The following is a 20,567-nucleotide window of genomic DNA, read 5'->3' as shown; positions in this document are numbered from 1 at the left end:
TCATGTCTGTTTTCAATGTCACAACTTCACTTTCTGAATCCTCAGTGGAGAGGGCCCCTGGGCCGAGGCCCAGGGCATGGGGCACATGCAAAGCCTCAATGGCCCCGACCAGGCACCGCCCTGCCCTGGAGTGCACCCCATGCACATGTGTGGCCCGTATGGGGGTCTCTCCATCAGGTTCAGGAGACCCCATCAGGTCTCCCTCTGGAGATGGGAGACTCCACAGGAAAACGCTTTCCTGGTCCTCAGAAGGCAAATTTCTTTCCACACACTGTGAAAGCAGGGCGATGCCTGGGCATTGTTTAAATGTGTGCATCTGGTCCTTCCCTTCTAAACAGCTGCCCTTCCTTAAGGCTGAGTCCACCTGGGCCCCACCAACGGCAGGGACAACATGGGGACTGTGTCCAGAGCCCCCACAAGAGACCACAGTTGTGTGTCCCTCGCCCAGGGACCCTCCTAACCAGGCAGGGCGGTGGCGCATGCCTCGGCACAGACCCGAGGGGCAGGGACCCAGAGGGCACTGTACCTGGAGCAGGTCGCTGAGGTCGAGGAGCATGTCTGCAGGGGGGTCAAGGAGCACGTCTCTCACCCAAGGCCCGTGGAAACCTCAGCTCAGCACCAATCGTGAGGGAAGAGTGAGGTGGCAGCAGGGTTACAGGACCCTCCAAAGACTCCTGCGAGCCAGGGCAGGGCAGGGCAGGACAGGGCAGGGGGTGGGCCCCACCCACACAGGTGCCCCCTCACGGAGAGGCGTGGCCTGCCTCAAGTTCGCAGCGACAATTCACTCAGTGCCTGAGGGGGCTGGGGTGTCACCTGAGCCAGGCCCCCCAGTGCCCAGGGACAGATGCAGGCACCACCACCATGCTGGTGCTTTAGGGGACGGTTGTGGAGATGCAAGTGTGTGCCCTGTCCCTGCTCTTGCCACGTGATCCAGCTGCAAGCAGCACAGGCCTTCAGTGAACCACAGCCGGACACGCGCAAACCCAAACACAGCTTGTTGAACAGAGCGGAGGTGTCACCCTGCGTCTGCAGTGGCTTTAAGAAGGAACTATGAAAGAAACCCCCCAGGGCTGGACCAGAGCCCGAACGAGGCGTTAGGCGCTGTAGCCCCCACGAGGGAGCGCACTCGAGGGAGCAGCTGCATGACAGAGTGCCACACACAGACCCACAAGCTGCGACGACTGTGAGGATGGGACGAAGGGAGTGCAGAAAAGGTCGCATCGAACTGACACACAGAAATTCGTGACACAGGAGGAAGGAAACAAAGAAACAAAGCCAGAGCTGCGCATGGTGGTCCCAGCCAGACGGCGGTCCCAGGGGCCGGGGGAGGGGCGCAGCACTGGTGGTTTGTAGGGCTATGAAACTGTCCCATGTGCTCCCACCACGGATGGACGGACACAGGTGTGGCGACTCCGAGTGCACTCAGGCCGGGTGCTGGGGGAAGCTGCACGAGGGTCGGAGGGGCAGCCCTTCCTCAGACCTGAACTGCTCCAGAGAACAAGCCCATTTTAAAAACTATAAAATAAAGATTAAAAGGTGACAAAATTTTGACCAGATGCTTCACAAAGAGAAGCAAAAAGCCACTAAGCCCATGACCAGAGCCCCGCTCAGCGACCTCAGCAGGGCCGGTGACAGCCCGACAGCCCCGGGAGCAGGACAGCTCACGTGACAGCTGCTCTGGGGAGAGGCCTGGAGGCCCAGGCAAGACAGGACCCAGGCCCACACCCTCCTCAGCCTGTGGGCACAGTGCTGCCCTGTCGCTAAGATGACCAGGTCACAGGGATGCACACGCGGGCCAAACCCGTCCACCACACAGTGGAGACGCAGGCATTTCCTTCCACGCCTCGTGGGCTCTCCGCAGCTGCCTGCAGTGCCTGGAGGGCAGCAGAAAGGAGCCGGGTGCAGCCTGGGCTGCCCCCTTCCCTGGAGCTGGGTGGCCCTGCAGGCTGTCGGAATGCCCTCCCTCAGCACTGAGGCGAGAACGCGGCAGGGGCCTGTGGACAGCAGGCCAGGTTACAGCTGTCAAAACAGCAGGAGGCACGGGTGCGGACGGCGTGGGGAGGCGTCCGAGTTCTGCCTACAGGGCCTCTAACTCCTGGGGGACAAGCTGCAACCCCAGGCGAACCACCAGCACACAGGCAGCTGTGTAACCAACGGGGCCCACTTCCCCAGGCAGAGGCGAGGAGGGAGGGGGCGGGCAGACAAACCAAGACACGGCCCCAGCGCTGCAGGCAGCTGTTCCACGTGAGTGCGCAGTCCCCGAGAACAGCTCGGGCCCAGACTGGGGACCGGACAAGACGCAGTCGTGCACTGTTTACCAGAGACGTGTGTTAGGCGTGTCAGAGACGGAGTCGGAGAAGATGGAGCGCTGAGTGAGGACCGGTGTAGTCTGCCTTGCATCCAGCATGGCCACACTTCAGGGAACATGGTCAGTGACACAGAGGGCATTTCACGGTGTTACAAGAGTCATTCCCACAGGACAACCCCCAGTTTGTGTCCTGATGTGACACAGACCCGGGAGTCACGGGGAGCAGGCTGAGGCACAAGCGGTGGGGGTCTCAGCCCACCCTCCACAGCCCCAGGGGCACCCGGCAGGCGCCCTGACGGGCACAGACAGCCCGACTCCCGTGGAAGGCCGAGCTGCCTCTCGGCTCACGGGCTGGGGTCACGCAGGGCCCATCCTCAGAACGCGTCTTCGAAACGAGCGATGACTTGTAAACGAGTCCAGACACAAGAGGTGACTGTGCAGATCAGAGAATGCTCTGAACTGAACGGCACGTCGAAAGTGGGGGGCGTTGCCCTGACCAGGGCAGCTCGGCTGGGTGGAGCATTGTCCCATAACCAGAGGGTTGGGGGTTGGTCCCCGGTCGAGGCGCATCGGGGAGGCAACCCATCAGCACTCCCCTCCCTCCCTCTCTCTCTAAAAGCAATGACCGACGTCCTCGGGTGCGGAGCCTGAACCCACAGAGACCCAGCCGCTGTGGGCCCCAAAGCCCCACAGGAGGCGCCGTCCTGCTCACGCCACTCGCAGAGCACGGCCGCACCGTGAGAAACTGCCCTCTGCTGAGGGGCCCGTGGCAGCCGTGGGGAGAAACACAGCTCAAACTCTGGAAACCTGCCCGGACCCACGAACCACAAGTGCAGTTACCAAGCACGGGGTCTGCTGCCTGAGAGACAGAGGGTCCGAGGGCCGCGGCAGGCTGGATGCCGCTAGTGGGCTGAGGGGGCTCTGAGAAGACCTAACCCTCCCACCTGAGGCTCTCTCAGGCAGTGACAAGTCAGAGGTGACAGAAGCCTTCCATGCCACTTCCTGGCTCCATGCAGACCCCCAGGCCTCCCACACTGGCCTCCTAGCCACTGGGCTGGAACCCAGCAAATGAGGGTGGGGGCTGTAGGCAAGTCAGTCGAGGACAGAAGAGAGCGGCTTTGGACTCTGGTGTGGACTCTGGGTGTTTGGAGTTTATGTGGAAGGGATAAGGCAGTGCCAGGACGGGGACCGCAGAGCAAAACCAGGGGAGCCAGGAAGGGCCCAGGGGCAGGAAATGAGAGGGAGGTCCAGGATGAGTCAGGGGACTCCCACTTGCCCCCGCCAAAGCAGCCATCCCGAGGCTGGCCCGGGCCTCTCCACGCCCTGCCGTCTGGTCTGCAACCATGCCACAGGGTCAGAGTTACAGCTGCAATTCACCGGTTCACAGTGTGCAGTTCAGTGGTCCTGTCTACCCAGAGCTGTGCAACCAGCCCTCCAACTTGACACTGACCCATTCTACCACCTTGGAGAGGAACCCGGACCAGGTTACTGGCCACCCTTGCCTGGCGGGCAGCCCTGTGTGCTCCATCTGGGGGTCTGCCTGTGCTGATGCCCTGTGCCCTGCAGACACAGTATCCTCCCAAGTGGCCTCTGTCCCCAACTGCGCCTGGGTCCATGATAGACAGGAGGAAGACAGGGAAGACAGGACTGCAGGGCTGGGCAGGGGCAGCAGAGAGGGAGGAACTGGTGGCTTGGGCAGCCCCAGACAGGAGGTGCCCGAGCCACCAAGTCTGTGGTGCCACAAACCCTCGCATCCAGCGAAGAAGTGCCCGCTGCAGATGGAGGGCAGGACTCGGGGTGTTGGGCCACTCAGCAGGCCTGTGGAGGCAGAAGGCCCTGGCCCGGCTGTGCAGATTCTGGAAGAGCCCTCTGTATCCTTAGATCCCTGCAGGTGCAGGCAGAAGGGAGACTGTCCTCTGAGGAGCACAGGTGCTACTGGAGGCCATGGGGTGGGAGCGGGGCCTACCCAGGACAGGGGTGGGGAAAAGGGCGCAAGGGAGCAGGAGGGCAGACAGCCCGGCAGGGAGCCCAGGGGCACTGGATGGACTCTGGGCATGTGGGCTGCCTGCGGAGCCAAACCCCAGGCATGCGCAGTGAGGGAGAGTGGGCGCGGCCCTCTCCAGAGGAGGTGGAGCTGTGGGGCGGCCATGAGGCCGCGCGGGCCTTGGGGGGGCCACTCACCCTGCACTGTGCACCGGCCTGGCTATGAGCGCCCAGCCACAGGGAGATACTGAAGAGCGGCGGTAGAGCACCCACTGTCCCCCTAGGGACGAAGGGGCACAGGGACCCAGCCACACAGCTCCTCAGCGGGTGACAAGCAACCAGGAACCCTACCCTCACCTGGCCAGGTGACCCCACCAGGTGTTCGACCGAACAGATCACTGCGACTGCTGCACCCGGCATGAAAGCGGAGGCCCCAAGTCAAAGGATACGCGGAGTGCCCTCCGTGCGGCACACGAGGTAGAGGCAGGCGGCGATCACATGAGCCATCTTCCGGCCCCGGGTCAGGTGCTTGCTCACGGCCATCTTGAAGAAGTTGAAGGCCGTGTCCAGGCAGTGCTGGTTCAGCTGCAGCTGGCTCCCAAGGTGGTGGATCTGGCGCCGCCCTAGGACACAAGGCGATGGTCATTGCTGCACCCGGCACTCAGGACGCGGGCACGGCCTCCCCTCTGCACTCTTCGTCCACTGGTTGTGTGGGTTCCATCAAAACCTGAGGCAGGGACCTGGGATGCAAGGTCACTGCCATTCATGCACCACCAGCCAGGCACTCCGTCCACATTGAAATGGTGTCAGCCCTCAGCCCAGGCAGGTGTGGGTAGCACAGAGCTTGTACCTCTCTCAAGGCCCTGAGTTCAGGGTGTCTGGATGGGGCTCCACAAGGTCCCACCCTCTCCCATGGCTCAGCACCCTTAACCCCCCGGGTATAATCCTGGCCAGTGCAGCAGTAGCACCAGCAGCTTTGGGGAGGGACAATCTACACACACGTGCCTTCGGAGCAAGCCCACCCCGTGAACTTGGGCCAAAAGGCAGAGGCAAGAGAGGCCAGTGCTGCCTCGCCCACGAGAGGCCCCAGGGCCCCGCAGGAACCCAGGGAGAGCCAGGATGAGGAGCTGTGCCTGCCACCACCACAGCCCCGCCCCACTGCCTGGCGCCATGGACATGCTGGGCACGTGGACCCCACAGACTGCTCTCCTGCACCGTAGCCCGGGCCAGCTAGGAAGCGGGCCTCCCCTCGGCCCACGGACGATGATGATGACGACGACGGCTAGTCCCCTGCTCTGACACAGATCATGGCTGGGGAGGCGAGAGCTCTGGGCTGTCCTCAGGCTTGTCTGCTGACCAGCAGTGGGGTCGATGAGCTGGACTCTACCTGAGGGACCTGTCCCCACCGCAACCCTGCTCCTTCAAGCATGCATACAGCCCCCAGGCCTCCAGCCAGGCTGAACAGACGGACATGGGCCATAGTCACTTTCTGTGGAGCGAAGGCCTAGGCAGAACCAAGACCCTGACCAACCAGATGGAAAGACAGCAGCGCCAATCGCCACCTCCCCATTGGCACGTCACACCCAGCGTCCCCAGCAGTTGTGCTGGCGTGCACACTCTGTGCGACGACAGCCCCCCCCGGGGTGGACTCGATCCCCCTCCTGCTCTGAGGGGACTGGACTGAGTGCTGTTGAAGGAGCTCAGCCCCGGAACGGCACGCAGGGGCCTCCGGGAGGAGCCTGGCAGGGACGGGTGTCGGCTCACCCGATGTGGGGCTAACAGCAGAACGCACCACCGCTGCAGGGCCCCTCTGAGACCCACAGCAATCTCAGATGTGGGGCCTCCTCAGAACACCTGCCCAGGGCTCCTGGGGAAACCAGCACCGAGGAAGAAGATGAGGCAGGCCAGGCCACCGCAGCCCAGTGGGTCCTGAGGACCCCAGAGATGCCCGGAGTGAAGCAGAGCAGAACAACAGCTACACACGTCCCCAACGTGGCTGGCGGTGTGGCCACACTGGTCCAGGAAGCGCTGCTGCGTCAGGGGGTGCTCTCTGGGCCCGCCCCCTGCAAGGAGGGGAGAACCAGCTGTCTGCACAGCTGTGGGCTCCAGCGAAGCCGAGCACAGAGGAAGCACAGCTTTAAACACAGATGCCAGCCAAAGGGAGCTGGGAAGAGCAGCTGGAAGTGCCCACATGGAAGCTGAGAGGTGGGTGCCAGAGGGAGGGGACGGACAGATGGCACATGTCCACAAAGCCAAACGCCGGAAAGATGAGCACAACTTCCACCTGACAATCCTGGGTACGGTTGATGGAGAAAGCAACTGCCACGGCCCAGAAAGAAGGGCTGGGCAAAGGAAGGGCAGGGGGGCAGCGGGACCCCCCGCTGAGCCGTGGGATGCACACCGACACCAATACGAAGAGACGGAACCGAGAAGGTCCCGTGACAAGCAGCCTTCTCAAAGAGCTTCTCGTGACTATAAAATCTCACCAAGAGAACACTGGGCTCACACAGCCTCACTAGTAAATCCCCCACTCGAGGCAGAAACTGGTGTCACACACTGGCCTGTGAGGGGCCAGTGTGACAAGAAAGGAACAGGAGAAGGAAAGGACAGGCCAGTACTCCCATGATCTCAGACCCAGAGGCCATAACAAGACGGACAGTCAGACGCAGAGGTATGGATGCCACGTGTCCGGCCCAGCAGGTCACACTGAGAAAAAGGCCCGCAGGAGCAGCCGGAACTTGCCGGATTAACGAAACAGGGAGAAGAGCAGGGGCGAAGCAGCCAGTGACCAAGTGCTGACATCGCCCCTGACGATGTGGAGATACCTGCAGGGCAGCAAAGTCAGGGTCATGGGGACATGGCACCGGGCAGGCAGATCACAGCTGGGACGATGACTGGCCCTGAAACAGGGACAAGGCTAATGAAGCACACCCCCGCCCCCAGGGCCTAAGCACGCATGGTGAACCCGGGCAGGTTTTCTGGTGGGAACCGTGGCTCGGGAAGGACCAGGAGCGGAGGCCCTGCACCCTGAGCCCACAGAGCACTGGGCACCAGGACGGACTGTGCTCACGTGCCCGACGCCCAAGCAGCCAAGAAGGGCAGCCTCCCGAGGACGGCGCTGGCCCCACGAGGGGCCCCCACTAGAGTGTGTGGACCTGGACCAACTCGGAGCATTGGCACAAAACGGGCCCGAGTGGGTCAAACACCCAAGTGAGAAAGAAAGCAGTTAAGCTCCAGGTGCAGACGCAGCAGAGTATCTCCAGACCTCGGGGTGCATGAGGGTTTTTAAGCAAGTCTCAGAAACCCCCTGGACTGCAAGGAACTGACAGTGGTGCTCCACTAAAACTAACCGCGAAGAGGGCATTTAAACAGTGAAAAGAGGAGCCATCGACTGGGAGAGGGTTTGAAACACGAGCCTCCAACAAGGACTCAAGTCTAGAGCATGGAGCACCCACATGGTGGCAAGAGAAAGGCTGGTCCAGTTAAGAAATGGGTGCAAGAAGCTGGCAGGAGGGTGACGGCACAAGACTGACAAGCGTCCCCCTGAACGATGTCCCACATGGTTGCCAGCCAACCAACCCACCTCTGACCCTCCCAAGGGACGAGCTCTGGGGCCTCCCCTGGTGTCTGAGGCAGAGTGCACACCAGTGGGGACAGCAGGGCCCTGTGGGCTGCAGGAGGGTGCCGCCGCCCTGTCAGTGAGGCTTAATGTGTCCCACCGTCCACGCTCAGCTGGCGCACCACATGACTGTACTGCCCACAGGTCACACCGAAAAAAAGGAAACAAATTTCCCCGAGAAAAGCCCTGGCCAGCCAGCTCAGCTGGTCAGAGCATCATCCTGAAGTGCCAAGGTTGCGGGTTCAGTCTCCGGTCAGGGCACAATACAGGAATCAACCACAAACGCGTCACTAAGTGGAACCACAAAGTGACGTCTGTTTTCCTCTCCCCTCCCTCCCTCCCTCTCTAAAATCAACACACAAAAATTATTTTGAAAAGAAAATGTCTCCGAGAAACATCTCCCAGATGAAAGGACCTGTGGCATCTCAGACCTGCCAGGGCACAGAGAAAACCCAAAGGCCCCCATTTTTAATGGAGCACCACAACCCTCCCTCGTTGGCCAGGGTCTCCTGCGGCGCGGCGCGGCTCGGCTAAGAAGGAAAAGAGAAAGAGCGTGATCAGAGCTCAGACTGGGAGCACCGCGTGGTCCTTCCTAAGGCAGGATCCTGCAGGGGGCAGCCTCTAGCCCCCTAGGAACCCAACCGGAGCGAACCGCTGGCACACCCATGGGTGCTAAGGGAAGGCCCGGGGGAGCCCAGAGGACACGCTCCGAGTGACGAGTCCAAGCCTGCTGCCTGGGGGTCCTGCTGCAGGTGGTGCCCCGCTGGCCTGGACGAATTACTGGCCACTCCGTCCCCAGTGGCAGCAGGGAAGGGGACAGATCCTTGAGAACCACAGAGAAGGTGACCAGCGTGCAGGTACAAACTTGGGGATGCTCTTGTGTGCCCTAATGTCCTTGAATGTCCTCACAGAAACATCCCAAAGGCCTTGGCAAAAGTGTCCCTGTCTGAGCTGACCACAGCTAACCTCACGCTTTGTGGCGAGAAACCAGGTGCTTTCCCCTGAAATGAGGGACAAGCTCCTTCACTGCACATGGCGCTGGAGCGCCTGGTGGGGGCCCACAGGCAAGGACATCAAATAAAACAGTCCAGTTTGGGAGGTGAAGGAAAGCTCTATCTATTTTTTTAGTTGTGTTTTATTGATTATGCCGTTACAATTGTCCTGATTTTTCCCATTTGCCCACCTCCACCAGTGTCCCCCACTCCCTCAGGCAACCCCCCACCATTGTTCACGTCCATGGGTCATGTGTATTAGTGGTCTGTAGCTGTCCACTAGGTGCACTGGCCCTGGGGTTCCCCGGAAGGTGCAGGCCAAGGTCAGCCCCCACTTGCTTTGCCCGGGGCCACCCTGCTGGAGCTGCAAGCAATCTGAGGTAGCTGCTGCTTGTGCCGGGCTGGGAAGTTCCCGGTGATGCCAAGCTGTGACTCTAGGCTGGCGGCTGGCTCCCCGAGGCCAGCTGTCGCCGGTCTGATAGGATGCAGGACCAAGGCGAGCTATTCTCATGGAAATGCTATTCTTGGTTGGTCCTGTACGTTGGGTGGGGCAGAGCCTCTGGGGATTTCCAAGGTGGGTCGCACAGTGTCAGCCAGGTTGACGGAGTCTCAGATGTGGCACCAGCCTACCAGCTCTGTGGTGGGTAGGGTTCAGCAAACGGACAACGGCCTCTGCTTGCCAGGATGCCAAACACTTCAGTCTCTCCCTGTAAATGACCGGTGCCCTTCGGGCTGCTGCCCCAGTGCTGGAGCTCAGAGGGAGTGAGTCTGAGCAGGTGAGTCTGTGTGTGGGTTTCCCAAGAGGAGCTGCTTAGGGCCCCAGCAGCCCCCTCCATTGACTCAATCTGCTGGTTTTCACAGCCAGAATTCATGGGAACTTATCTTCCTGGCACTGGAATTCCAGGCCAGGGGACCTGGTGTGGGGCTGGGACTCCTCACTCCCAAGACGGCCCTCCCGAATTTTCAGCCATGTGGGTGTGGAGCCAGCCCATTCTGCATCCACACCCCTCCTCCCAGTCTGGATGGACGTGATCTCTCTAACTCTGTAGCTGTCAGACCCCCACTCAACTTGATGTCTGACGTTCCCGAGTAGTGACTGTTCTAGATTCGGGCTGTCCCAGAAGGCGAGCCGTGTCTGCTTGTGTCGCCATCTTGGGACAACAAGCGATTTCCCTCTGGGCTGCAGTACGAGATCAGCATGTAAACACCTGCCCTGTGTCTGTACACCGACCACGAACAACTGAAGGTGAAATGAAGGCAGCGACTCCAGCCCCAGCAGGTAGCTCGGTTAGTCCCAACAGCGTCTGTCCTGTGACTGAATGGCTGCAGCTTCAATCGCTGGTCGGGGTGTGCACGGGAGGCAGCCAATCACCGCTTCCCTCTCACGCTGATGTTTCTGTCTCTCCCCCCTCCCTGCCTCTCTCTCTAAAGTCAACAAACATACCCTCAGGTGAGGATTTTAAAAAAGCACCCCCCACAAAGAAAGCAACAGCATCAAAAAGAATAAAGCACTTAGGAACAATGTAGTGAAAGAAATGTAAAACCTACACTGCACAAACCACAAAAACTGTTGAAACAAATGAAAGACCTAAGTCAGTGAAGGGACACCCACCCTCTGGAGTCAGGAGACCCCACCACGTTGGGGGGTGATGCGCCACCCCCAGTAGGCCTGCTGAGAGACCCGGCACAAGCCGCGGTCCCACCCAAGGCAGAGGCCCTGCCGCTGCTGCTCTGCAGGCACGGGCAAGCTGACCCTAGAACCCAAATGGGAATTTGAGGGACTCGGAAGAGTCCACAGAATGGGGTTAAGGACAAGGAACAGAGCTGGGAGCCTCCTGATTCCTGACGTCACACTTGCTACAAAGCCACAGCCACCAAGATGGGGCCAACCGGGCTGACCCAGAACCTCAGCAGCTGGTGCCACAGCACCGGGCACCCACGCGCGGAGAGAAAGTCTGGGCCCATTGCTCCAAGTGGGCCGCGGCCTCACTCTGAGAAAACAGAAGCGTATGTCTGTGATCTGGACAAGGCTGTCTACACTTCTCAGTTGTGACCTGGAAAGCACAGCAAAAAAAGGAAAGGACAGGTGACCTGGATCCATCAGAATCACAGGAGAGCTGGACAGCACCCAAACACCTTTAGGCTCACAGTGCAGTGTCAGCAAAGGACAGCCCCCCGCATGGGCAGACACGTCTGGGGGCTGTGCAACTGACAGGAGAATGGGGTCTGCAGCACACAGAGAACTCTCCCCATGTGACATGGAGACTACACACACCCAGGAAACAAGCCAGGGCCAGACAGCCAGCTCTGCCCCTGTGGTGAAGAACGGCCACACGGAGATGCACGTCTCTCCTCAACTTCACCGAGACAGAACAGAACCGGACCTCACCCACTGCCCTTGCACAATCTTTGCACGAGGCCCGGGTGGTGTCCTGCTGACCTGGGAAAGGGGCTGGGAACAACCCTCCTGGAAATGGGGCCTGCGCCCACCCTCGCCCTGCGCCCGCCCTCCCTGGCCTGGCACCGCGCAGCGGGAGATACCATTCTGCAGGGTCTGTGCTCTCGACTCCTTTCCCAGATTCACGTGGAAACCGCTGCCCAGGGATGGGGTTTTGCCGGCACCTAGAACACAAATCAGACCAATTAGCCCGAAAGTGGCAGAGCGGCTCCACGCAGTTCTGCACGGACAGCCCTCACTGGCCTCGGGTGTGACCAGGGAGGGTCGCACTCTACCCTCTGGCAGAGCGGTGGCAGCCTCCCAAGGCCAGAGGCCCAGCCTCCTCAGCTGCTTCCTGTAGTCACAGCGGCCACAGGACCAGCCCAACTCATGAAGAAGGAGCGCTGTCTCCTGGTGGGGGCTGGCATGGAGCCTGTGGCAGGTGGCAGTGCCTGGAGATGAGTTTGCTGCGCTGACAGGCCACCAGAGTCCCAGGGTCTCTGGGGGAAGCATGGCCAGCCGTGTGCCCGCCCTCTCATATGGCAGCTTTGGGCCACCCATTTCCAGCAATCTCCAACTTCATTTTAGAAGAAAGAATCACCCTACTGTTCTGATTAAATGCTGTGTGCTTCTGCTAAGTGACAATAGCTGTGTTAGAAAAAGGACAGTGGGCCCTGACTAGTGTAGCTCAGTGGAATGAGCGTGGGCCTGCGAACCAGACGATCGCGGTTCGATTCCCAGTCAGGGCACATGCCTGGGTTGCAGGCCAGTTCCCAGCAGGGGACGCACGAGAGGCAACCACACATTGGTATTTCTCTCCCTCTCTCCTTCCCTTCCCCTCTAAAGATAAATAAAACCTGAAAAAAAAAGAAAAAAAGACAGTGGGATGGCCTGACCCCTTGATGCCCCACCTTCCAGGACGAGGGCACAGGTGGCCTCCCTCCCAGCCAAGTGGTAGGTTAAGTGCACCTCCTTGTTCCCCCACCTGCTCTGGCCTGGTTTCTACCAGCAACAAGCCGCAAAGCCCAAAGGGGTGATGCCACCCTGGGCTCGCCAACCGTGCTGCCTCTGCCCTCCTTCCCCATCCACACCTCTCCCCAGCACCCGCCCCCACTGCTGCCTCCTTGCACTTCCAGGGCCCGTTTCCTATTGCTGTGTGTCTGTCCCCTCTGCCCCGTCACCCCTCCTGGGGCTGCTCTGGGAGCCAGCTCCTAACACCTGCCCCCCCACACTTTACACGTATGAACACGCCTGTGTGGTCACGTGTCGCATATATGCACACACGTGCATGTATGTAAACAGGGGCATAGAAGTGTGTCGCTATTTACACACATACATACACTCATATACACATAGGCACACACACACAAAAACCCACTTCTGTAGCCCTGGCTGGGACAGCTCGGTGCATTGAGCCCTGGCCTGCGGTTTGAATCCCACTCAGGGCACATGCCTGGGTTGAGGGCCAGGTCCCCCATGGGGGTGCATAAGAGGCAACCACACACGGATGTTTCTGTCCCTCTCTGTCTCCCTCCCTTCTTCTGTCTCTAAAAATAAACTTGCCCTGGCTGGTGTAGCTCAGTGGATTGAGCATGGGCCTGTGACCAAAAGATCACGGTTCAATTTCCAGTCAGGGCACATGCCTGGGTTACAGGCCAGTTCCTGAAGGGGCCAGTTGCCAGCAGGGCACGCATGAGAAGCAACCATACATTGATACTTCTCTCCCTCTCCCCTTCCCTTCTAAAGATAAATAAATTTTAAAAATTAAAAAAATAAAATTAAAAATAAACAAAATTTAAAAACCTACTTATGCACACACTCTTGCACACACGTGTAACTGCACACAGCACGCAAGCATGCACACACTCTCCCGCCCAACACATGGCCTTGGTGCAACGCACGTGCCCAGGAGACCAGGGTCTCCCCATCTGGCCCCTTGTAGACTAAGTCCTCTGTGCCAAGGGTGGGACGGCACCCCATGGGGTCCAACGGCTGGATGGCATGGGCCCTGCTTGCTGAATTGACCTGAATCTTTTGTCAGACAAACTCCACCCACTGGGGTCTGGTCACAACAGATCGGGCCTGGAAAGCACTCCAGGACCAGGACATTGCATTAACTCTGGCCAAAACATGGTATTCTTGCCCTTCAGATGTCCTTCACACTGTACCCTCTACTTCAAAACATCTGACAGTCTTCTACAACGAGACCCCACGACAGAAAAACACAACACCTGGGACTAATAAGCAGTAGGTTTGGGGGCGGTCGGGCTAAGACTGCCCCCTTGTGGGCAGCAGGGGAGTGACCCACTGCTCCACTGGGATCCTGGAGGTGTGCAGGTCTGAGCGCTGGGGACACCCACACCCCCGAGACTAGAAGAGAAAAACACAGCCCAGGCCGGGCCAGGGGCCCCAGGAAGACCCACACACAGCGCTGCACTCTGCTTCACTCACGGCTTCTCCAACGCGGGTGAGCAAAAACTTCAATGATTTTGTACCAATTTTACTTATAGTGAGGGGTTCCTTCCTCCCTGCTCTGAGGTTCTTTTGCGGGCAGCAGGGCACCCAAGGATGGGGAGCAGTTCAGTGGTGCCGCAGCCTGTGCTCGCATGTGGACTGAAGCACCCAGACACTTGGCGAGACCGCGGTGTGTCTCCAGCACCAATACGTGGCCAGGACGTGGACCCCTTGCCGCTGAAGCACGAGGAGCTAAGCTACTGAAGAGGCCGTCCTGTAGGGTTAGAGTTCCGACGGCAAAAGCCCTGAGCGTGGTGGCTGTGGGAGCAAACGGCAGCCAGCACCCTCGTCCAAACCGTAGTCCTGTCCCACCTGAGGGCCTCCAGACCGCCGTCAACCCTCGTGTGCTGACAGCAAGACCCTCAGCCAGGAGCTCATGGGGGCTCTGAGGAGCCACAAGACAGACAGACACAGCCTTCCAAACTCGGGGACATCGGCCCCCTGCCACCAGCCAGCTGCGCTGGGAGAGGCCCCCATGGGTGGAGCACGTACAAAGTGGACCTCCCCCAGCAAGAGCAATGCCACCTGCTGGACACCCCCTGCTGGGGCCCCCCCACAGGGGTGGGGGCAGGAAACTTTTCTCATCCAATGATGGGGAGCATCTGTCACATGTGGAAGTGCTTCAGCGCTCACAACGGAGACACCTCCCGCCCTCGGAGACACTGTGACCGTGGACACCATGGCTGGTGCTCCCCGGACAGGCGGGTCCCCAAGTAAGCAGGAGCCACGTTGCTGGGTGGCGCTCCCTCTGCCCCCAGGTGCATCACCCACCCCAGAGGGAGCTCCCAGGTGGGAAGGGCTGCTGTCCTGGGGCCCTTGGCTCAGCCGGCCCTGCAGGCTGCAGTAACCGTCCCTCATACAGCCCATCCCTCACACCCTGCTGGGGAGCTCTGCTCTGCTCCTTGCAGTCCCTGACGGGCACAGGGCGTACCCCTCCCTGGGACTCTTCCTCGGGACCTACGAGGCCTCAGCCTTTCTGGCCTCGCTGGGTGCGCAGGCTTTGGCACCCCCCCACTAGGCCCGTCACCTCTCCCTTGGCCACCCACCCCTCACCAGCTGAAGTACTCAGCCTGGGTGTCCCCAGCACCACCCTCACTGCCACCGTGGGGCAAGGTGCCAGCTGTGCACCCAGCACAGGAGCACACTCTGCTGGTCCACGAACACCTTCCAGGGAACCCAGGGGGCCGGAATCCCACAGAGCACAAGCGCTGGGGCAGCACCCAGGGCAGGCCGCTGGGCCCTGCCTTCTAACCGACATACTCTAGAGGAAACCCCTGAGCTCATGGCCCAGCTTGGTTCTCAAAGCACACACAGGAGCGTGTAGGAGGACAGCAGCCCTGGGACCCAGGAAAGGGCCACTCCCAGGGACACTCACCTGCGGGTGAGGAAGCGCTGCGATGGCTGCTGGGCACACACAGCAGTGCCAGGGAAGCTGAATCAAGTCAGCGGCCGGAGTCCCTGATGCAGTGACGGGGAAGAGAAGGGGCCAGGCTGGGGGAGCCCTCCCTGAAGGACAGAGGAGCTGCCGCAGGCAGGCACTGTCCCTGCCCTCTCTGTTCAGGCACCAGCTCCCTGGGTCCCCTTGGGCTGAGAACCCAAGACCCCTGCCACACTTCCCTGAGAGAGAGCCCGCAGGACCAAGCTGGAGGGGCAGCCCCACACCACCGTTCAACCACATCAGCGCACAGCACCTGGCTCTGAGCCTGTGCTCACAAGGCTGCAGACCAATGGGCTGAGTGTGGGTGGGAACCCATCTCTCCACCCAGGGCCCTCCAAGTTCCCCTGCGGCCCAGCTTCCTGCCTGCCTAGTATGGACAGGCGCTCGCACAGGAGGCAGAGCACACTCAGCACAGTGCTCCTGCTCACTCTGGTCACTGCTCTCTTTCCAACAGGGGCCAAAGTCCTGGATGACTGCGGGGGGCAGGGGAGAAGTATGGCAAGGTGTGACAAAGCCACAAGCTGCCTGCGACTCCGCTCCAGCAGTCCTGGGAAGTTGCCCTGGGGAAGCCACCCAGGAAGAATGCAAAGACTCTGGGGGAGGGAGGAAGAGAGGAGAAAAAAATCAGTGCAACCCAAAGCCGGTTCTTTGTAAAGAGCAATAAAATTGATAAACTTCTAGCAGAAGAGACAAGGGGAAGAGAGAACCTAGAAACCAGCAGCACCTGAGAGAAACAGGGCCACCACTGCAGACCCCGCAGCCCTGGGGAGGACAGCAGGAGAGCAGGGCCCGCCGCTCTCCCTGCAGACACTTGTGACTCAGACCAAGTGGACCAAACCTCCAAGCCACAGACTCACCCCGGGGACAGGGACCACCTAAACCATAACCTACCACCTACAACCACTGAACAAACAGAACCTGTAGTTAAGAACCTTCTGACAAAGAAACCTTGGCATGGGTGGCTACACTGTGAATCCTACCAGACATTCAAGGAAAAACAACACCAATTCCACACAATCTCTTCCAGAAAAGAGAAGAGAAGGGGCATCTCACAAGTCACTCCCCAAGGCTCATGGCCTTGGTATCAAAACCAAAGACATTACAAGAAAACTACAGACCAATATCCACATGAACACAAACTTAAAGATCCTCAATAAAATATCAGCAAATCGAATCCAGCAACACATCCATGGACTGATACCCCACAGCCAGGCGTGTTTACCCCAGGAATGTAAGGCATGTCCAATGTGCAAAAACCAGCCACACTGACATACTACAGAGGAAAAACACAGGATTTTATCAGTTGATACAGAAAAGCATCTGAAAATATTCAACACCCGCTCACAATAAACCCTCAGCAAACTAGGAGCAGAAGGGATTGTCCTCAACTTCATAGATAAAGAGCAGGAGCCAAAGCCCCAGCTCACACTGGACCGAACAGGGAGCAAAAGCTGCGGGCCTGAGGGGAACACGGGAAGAAGTCAAACAACTCGTCTGCAGATGACATGACTGTCTACATGGAAAATACCAACGAATCTACAAAAACACCTACAGCTGACAAGTGTAGCATGTCAACAACAGGAGTCAACCATATCTCTATACACTGGCAATGAAAAACTCGAAACAAAAATTATATTTATTTTTAGAGAGAGGGAGAGAAACATCAGTGTGTGAGAGATCTATCAGCTGCGAGGACTCACAACCAGGACCTGGCCCACAACCCCGGCAACAAGCCATGACCAGGAACCAAATGAGCAGCCTCTCTGTTTGCAGGCGCCCAATCCACTGAGCCACACCAGCCAGGGCTGAATTGAAATTTTTCTAAATATCATTTAAATAGTTCTGTGTGGACCTTAGGTGGCTACCTAAAGATGCACAGGAATCTAGGCTGAAAGCTATAAACACAGACGAGACAGCAGAGGGACGAAAGTGTGTTCATGGACTGGAAGACACAGCACAGGAAAAATGTCAGATCATCCAAGATTTATCAACAGGAGTAACACAATTCCAATCCAAGCCCCATTGTGTGTATTTGTAAACACACAGAACCTTATTCTAAGAAGAGCAAAGTTGGAGGACTCAGGACGTCTGATTTCAAAACTTAGGATAAAGTGCAGGAAGCCAGAGAGTGTTTGAGAACAAAGGTTTGGCACTGGGGACATGGTTACAGAACTGGGGGCCCAGTAACAGGCCCCACAGACATAGCCCAGGGACCACTGCCGAAGGAGCAAAAGCAAGTCCAGAAAGGAGAGTCCTACAGCAAATGGTGCTGGAACTGGACGTCCACCTGCACAAATGAGCCTCTGCCCACACATCACACCTCACCCTGAGTAAACTCAAAATGGTCATGGATTTGCCCTGGCCCGGCAGCTCAGCAGGTCAGGCATCACCCCAATGTGCCTGTGACAAGGTTGCAGGTTCCATCCCTGGTCTGGGCACATAAAGGAATCAATTAGGAAATGCATCCATTAATGGAGCAACAAATCGATATCTCTCTCTCTTTCTCTCAAATCAATAAATAAAAATTTTTAAATGGTCATAGATCTTAATGCAAAACATAGAAGAATAAAAAGTTCTAGAAGAAAAACAGAGTGGTGTGGGGCCAGGATGTGCACAAAAAGTACCTCCTGTGAAAGAAAATTAAAACGCTCCATTGGACTGTATCCAAATGTCAAACTCAGTCAAAACGTGAAACTTCTGCTCTACCAATCACATAGCCAACAAGGAAGTTGTCAGTAGAACACGTAGAGACCGCTCCACACTCAACCGCGACAAAACTCACTCAAACAGGATGTGAGCACGAGACCCGGACAGACGCTCCGGCAGAGGACTGAGCCGGCTGTGCAGCCTCACAAACGCGCGCCCCCAACACTGAGGCCGGAACAGCGGGCGCCTGGAGCAGGTGCAGCCGCGGGGAAGCGAGTGGTCAGTCCGCGTGAAGTTAAACCTGCAGCTGCCCGTGACCCGCGGCTCCAAGACCTTAGCCCTGGGAACCACCTGGAGAAGAGAAAACGTCTGTCCGCACAGGAACCCTCCCACGATGTTGTCAGAAGTCCTAGTAGGGATCCCCAACCTGACCGAAGTGTCCACCGACGCGCCGTGGCCCCGCTCTGACGGACGCTGCCGAACTGCACACTCAGCGTAGGCAACGCCACCTCCCGGGCGACCCCCGGAGACCCGGGCGGGCACAAACACCGCCCCTCGAGGTGGCGGACGCTCCAGCCCCCGTCCTGAATACTGTTCCGCGGCACCGCTGGGGCCAGGTCGGGCGCAAGAGGGCGATGGCACGGCGGCCCTCCCCGCGGGTCCCCGAGGCCGAGCGTTCCCCAGTCCCACCGCGTAATCCAGAGGCCAGCGTGGCTGCGCGGTAGTCCCGGGGAAGGACTTGCCGCGGTCCCCGGCCACGGCCCTCGCTGCACATTGCTCCCCCACCGCCGTCAGAAATTCGGTTACGACCCAAGGTCGAGCCCGCAGAGCTCGCGGCTGCCCCGGCCCCGGTCCCAGACCCACCGTCCAGCGACACGAACTGGCCCACGGCCGACGAGCCGCCGCCGCTACTCTCCACGAACTGCACCTCAGAAACGATGATGTTGTCCTCGAGCACCGAGCCGCAGCCAGTGCACACGGCATCGCCGCGCGCCGCGTCCAGCTCAATGTCCGTGCCGCCGCAGCCGCGGCACACACGGCCCGTCATTTCGGCGGCACCACGGGCCGGGCCCGCCGCTCTTGTTGCTCGGCCCGCCGCGCCGCCGCCGCCGCCGCCGCGCCCGCAGCCGGACTCTCGCGAGGCCTCGCCGCCTCCGCTGCGCCCGCCGATGCTCGCCGATTCGCAGCCGCAGATTCGCCGCACCCCCAGCAACGTCGGCTTCTTCGGGAGGAAGACAAGCAGCAGGGCCAAAGCGGAGACGCGACGACTCGAACTCCGAGTCTCTGCAGGGCCACAGAATCCCGCCACCACAAGCCAACAAACCAGCAAGTCTCGTGGGCCGCGCGAGGGCTCCTGACGGAGGGGCGGGGCTTGCGGGGCGCACCCGGAAAGGGAGTGCGGCCTGTACCGAGTCCGAGCTCCGTGGGTAGGGCTCAGGGGCGGGGCCTGAAGCGGCGAGCCGGGCCTGTGACTGGCCCAGAAGCTGTAGACAGAGCCCGGGGGCGGGGCCGGACTGGAACGCCCTGGACGGGCGGGGTTGAGAAGCGGGTGCCGCTTCTGTTCCTGTGTCAGTCTGCACGCCTTCCGCCCGGCCGCCCGTACTCGTGTGCAGATGCGGGTGCAGACAGGTCAGTTTTTTTTCAGTTTTTTTTTCATATTCATATATTATTAGAGAGAGAAAAGGGAAGGAGAGAGGAAGAGAAACGTGTGTGGTTGTTTCTGGTGCTTCTCCTACTGCGTCCCCTACTGGGAACCTGGCTCACAACCTAGGCATGTATTCTTACCTGGGAACCGAACCGCGATCCTCTGGTTCGCAGGCCTGCGCTCAATCCACTGAGCTACACCGGCCAGGGCTCATAGGTTGGTTCTTGTGTGCGTTCTGACCATGATCCAACCTGCAGCCTTGAGGTGTGGATGAGCTCTAACCGAGTTACCGTGATAATCACATTTTGTGTCCCGCCCTCCCGCCCACGCACGCGTGCGGTTCTCAGACGCCCAACACCCATGACGTACTTGGGAATAATCCTAAAAAGAAAAGTGCAAGACTACATTTTAGATAGGAGCTCAAACTAAATCAGAAAACGGCAAAGTTATAAATAAACTCTCCGCGATGCAGTTGCGAAGTCGATTTAATCTCCACCGAAGGACAGTGAGGTTTTCAGATAACTTGTTGCGCCGATCTTGAAGTCACGTGGAAGAGATGATCTGCTGTCGCCAAAAACATTTTAAAAGAAAGCAGAAAGCTCGGGAAGAGCGTGGGGCCGGCCAGCACCCGCGCAGCGACGCAGGCCCGATGAGAGGCTGGACATCGGCCTCCTTGCGGGGAGCTCCGGGTAGCCCAGAGGCTTTTCTCCTGCGGGTCCCCGGGGAGAGAGAAGTTGGTTGTCGCCCGCGCTGGGCCTGAGGGGAGCGCCAGGGAGCCACACGGGAGAGGGGTGCTCGGAGGAGGGAGCCCGCCCTCCCCGCCCTGGCTGGGCGAGCAACAGGAATCCACAGGCCAGGAGGTGCCGGTGCGAGAGGGTGTGGTTGGCTTGACCAGCATCCCGAGTGTGCGGTGGTCAAGCTCCGCAGCTGCCTTCGGAGGTGGGGTCGCTGGTGGGAGCAGCGAGGAGACCGGAGGGGGCGGGGC

General features: G+C 59.3%; 1 protein-coding gene across 2 annotated transcripts in view; it reads right to left on the bottom strand.

Annotated features, from left to right (window-relative positions):
- The window catches only part of BRF1 (BRF1 RNA polymerase III transcription initiation factor subunit), a 42,603-nt gene extending 23,228 nt beyond the window's left edge, over positions 1–19,375 (bottom strand). Inside the window, exons 1-4 of one of the 2 annotated variants that reach the window (XM_053665998.1) lie at positions 18,802–19,375; positions 11,444–11,524; positions 4,741–4,914; positions 527–558 (exon numbers count right to left, since the gene is read on the bottom strand). In XM_053665998.1, the coding sequence (XP_053521973.1) occupies positions 527–558; positions 4,741–4,914; positions 11,444–11,524; positions 18,802–18,985 (471 nt within the window). In that variant the 5' untranslated portion in view covers positions 18,986–19,375. The remainder of the gene's footprint in view (positions 1–526; positions 559–4,740; positions 4,915–11,443; positions 11,525–18,801) is intronic. The other variant, XM_037132007.2, reaches the window with a different exon arrangement.
- Between the last annotated feature and the right edge of the window lie 1,192 nt (positions 19,376–20,567).

The sequence above is a fragment of the Artibeus jamaicensis genome, unplaced genomic scaffold (assembly GCF_021234435.1).
Source record: "Artibeus jamaicensis isolate MK-2021 breed Jamaican fruit bat unplaced genomic scaffold, CSHL_Jam_final contig_444, whole genome shotgun sequence".
In the NCBI taxonomy this organism is placed as follows: Eukaryota; Metazoa; Chordata; class Mammalia; order Chiroptera; family Phyllostomidae; genus Artibeus; species Artibeus jamaicensis.
Note: the sequence above shows the minus strand (reverse complement) of the source record. Positions and strands in the feature narration are given on the sequence as shown.